Here is a 3,055-nt window from a genome sequence, read left to right as displayed (position 1 = left end):
GGATTTACAACAGACACTGCAGTAATGTACAGTGTCAGAATGTGAACTAAATATAAAAAGTATGTTTTTATCATACAGAATGAGAATTTACACAACTTAATTTTCAGATGTATACATTATTATTCATCTCAACTCTATTTACTGTGTAGCAAAAATGTTCATTAATTTATTTTAAACCTCTCCTCAAGCACTTTTCTTATTGTCTCCTGTAATTAATATAATTTTTAATATAATTAATATAATTAATTAATATAATTTTTAATGTAATTAATTAATATAATTTTTTATATCTTTACACTGAAACTCCACCTGGCTCTCTTATGTCTTCCCTGACCTGCTCCTCTCATAGTTTATTTAAAAATTAAAAACAGTTAATACATATTTCAATAAACTAAATGAAGACCTCACCAGAGCTTCTTCACCTTTCTTCAACATCATTCTAGCACTGTGCTGTTCTCCTAAATATATAATATAATATAATATAATATAATATAATAATACATGTTAAGTGAACGAGTATGATCAGGTGTTGCTCACTTTAAATAATAAAAAGGCTAATTTCGCTGCTGTTTCAGTCTCATTCTGATTAAATAAATCATTGTAACTAGACTAGCTAACTGTTAAACAAAGTTAGCAGTAAAATTTTGGACATGTGACTATCCCAGAATTAAAACGGCTTAACCAAAAAGATTTAGTTCTATATATGAAAGTAAACTGACAACAAGACGTTATAACCGAGCGATATTCATGGCAACATTCCTGACAGACAGTTTACCTCCTTCAAACGGAGTTTCTGACTCCGTCTGCTGCTGCCTTTACGCTGAGCCGTTCAGAGGGGGGAGGGGCAGGAAGCGCTCCGCTGAATGCGCTGTTGTGCGCCTTCAAAATAAAAGCACGCGAGTGGAAGATTTTAAAATTCTTCGCAACTGCGGTGAAATTATTGGGGGGGACGAATGTGACTCTCTCCAATATTGGGGGGGACATGTCCCCCCCGTCCCCCCCGCTTCCTACGCCTATGTTTGCACAAAATCATTTCCTGTGGAGACAGGAAGTGTCTCAGACTCAGATGTCCAACATCTCCGTCTGTCCTCTGCAGCTTCAGCTACTGAAATGAATGAACTCTTTAAAACACAGACATGTAGATGTTTGGTCTCCTGGTCTAGAGGAACCAGAACCAAGCAGCTCCAGTTCTGCTGTGTGGGACGTCATGGTGAAACATGAGGTCCAGTTTCTATAAAATTATATTTTGGGTTCAAATTAGACCCCAGGGTCCAGCTCTGCCCTGCAGCCTGTAGCTGGTCCATCCCAGGGTCAAAGGTTTCTGTCCAGAAGTCGACCGATCTGAGTCTGTCTGATGACGTCATTTTAAAATATTAAATGGTTTGTTTTGGTCAGTAACTTTTAACAGTTTAACCTGAGTAGAGAAGCTCTGCTTTGAGTAGCTTCTGGTTAGCATTAGCTCCTAAACGAGATAAGTTAGCATTAGCTCGTCAATGTGATAATTTAGCATTAGCTCCTAAATGAGATAAGTTAGCATTAGCTTGTCAATGTGATAATTTAGCATTAGCTCGTCAATGTGATAAGTTAGCATTAGCTCATCAACGTGATGATGTCATCAGAGGAAGTTCAGGAAACGGGTTTGGGGCGTTTTCCACTGTTGTAGTCTAGACCACCAAACTCGATACCAAGACCAAGACCAGCTTTATCTGAACGATAAAATGTGAAATATGATCAAAATTGATTCTCAAATTGATCTGATTCCCATAAAACACCTAGAAATTAAATATTAGAGCTGAAATAAAGTTAACCAATATTAAAAGCAGAACAAACTGCCTGAGTACCGTCTCCATCTCTACAATCTGTGGAGGTCTCGTGCCATCCCTAGAAACATAGCGCCCTGGGCGTTTGCCCTTACTGTTTATGTCAGAAACCATCTGGGCCAGCAGAGAACCATGGGCCCTCCAGCGGGTCCCGGGTCTCCCTCAGGCTCCTCCCAGTGGGCCGGACGCCTCGGATCGGAGCTGAACAGGCTGAGGACAGAAACGTCTGAGGCTGTTACCCCGATATCACCACGATACACGAGACAGTAAATATTGGCCGATATCCTCCATAGAAAACATTGTTTTATACATATTTATCTGAACCGTCTCAGAATATTCTGTACTATATTACGGCTGATCTAAATCCTTCATCTTCCAGATAACTAGAAATATTTATCTGGAATATCCTGCATAGATACCAGCTGCAGCAGTTGAAGCAGCAGCAGAAACACCAGCAGCAGCAGGTCGTTTCCTCCTTAAACACGTCTGAGCTTGATGAACGTTTCCCGTCTGCTGCTGAGCCTCCACTCATCTGCACAGAGGAAGTTTGTTCCTCCTGATAATGCAGAGCAACAACCGCAGCAACATGGAGGAGCTCAGCAGGAGACGGGAGCCTTATCTCCCTTCCTGCTGCAGCAGCAGCTGCCCGTCAAACCGCCTCTCAGAAACCAGACGGCTGGAGCTTCTCCTCCTGCGGCTCCTTCGCTTCTCCTCAGAGCCACTGAGCCTCAGTCAGCATGCAGCTCTTCCTCCTCCTCCTCTTCCTCCTGCTGCATGGAGCCATGGCCGCCTCGGTGCCTGGCTGCCTCAGCGACAGGGACAAGGACCACCGGCCGAGGGAGAACTGCAGCGGCGCCGGGTTCAGCCACGTACCAGCAGGACTGGACCAGCAGACGCAGGTACCCCGACTCGGTTCTGTCTCAGAACATCTGGACATGCTAGCATCTCCAGACAAACATCTGGATGTAACACTTTTCTTTGTGTAGTTTCCATCTGGAGAAGTTGGAAACCTGACCTTGAACTTTGTCATTTCTTCTCCAGGTCTTGTTGTTTCCATCCAACCTGTTCTCCAGCCTGTCCTGGACCTCCTTCCAGGTGTTTCCAGACCTGTATGAGCTGGACCTCACAGCCAATCAGGTCTGTGCTGCTGGTCAATGTAGTTAAGATGTGTGTGTGTGGCCCTCCAGGTGAATGTGGCTTATTAAGGCTGGTGTGTGTGTGTGTGTGTGTGTGTG

General features: G+C 43.4%; 2 protein-coding genes across 4 annotated transcripts in view; both read left to right on the top strand.

Moving 5' to 3' along the window:
- Positions 1 to 3,055, top strand: part of osbpl3b (oxysterol binding protein-like 3b) — a 59,827-nt gene that overhangs the window by 14,062 nt on the left and 42,710 nt on the right. The window lies entirely within an intron of this gene.
- Positions 1,767 to 3,031, top strand: LOC106950170 (leucine-rich repeat-containing G-protein coupled receptor 4-like). Its single transcript, XM_015036831.1, has 2 exons — positions 1,767 to 2,719; positions 2,862 to 3,031. Exons 1-2 carry the CDS (start codon positions 2,558 to 2,560, stop codon positions 2,982 to 2,984), a joined length of 285 nt encoding a protein of 94 aa, XP_014892317.1. The 5' UTR covers positions 1,767 to 2,557; the 3' UTR covers positions 2,985 to 3,031.

The sequence above is a fragment of the Poecilia latipinna genome, unplaced genomic scaffold (assembly GCF_001443285.1).
Source record: "Poecilia latipinna isolate Pla-1442-1.1 unplaced genomic scaffold, P_latipinna-1.0 Scaffold382, whole genome shotgun sequence".
In the NCBI taxonomy this organism is placed as follows: Eukaryota; Metazoa; Chordata; class Actinopteri; order Cyprinodontiformes; family Poeciliidae; genus Poecilia; species Poecilia latipinna.
This window is presented reverse-complemented; position numbering and strand designations above follow the sequence as displayed.

Coding starts and splice junctions, on each gene's coding strand:
- LOC106950170 (XM_015036831.1), top strand. CDS start 2,558: ATGCAGCTCTTCCTCCTCCTCCTCTTCCTCCTGCTGCATGGAGCCATG. Junction 2,720..2,861: donor GACTGGACCAGCAGACGCAG/GTACCCCGACTC, acceptor TTTCTTCTCCAG/GTCTTGTTGTTTCCATCCAA.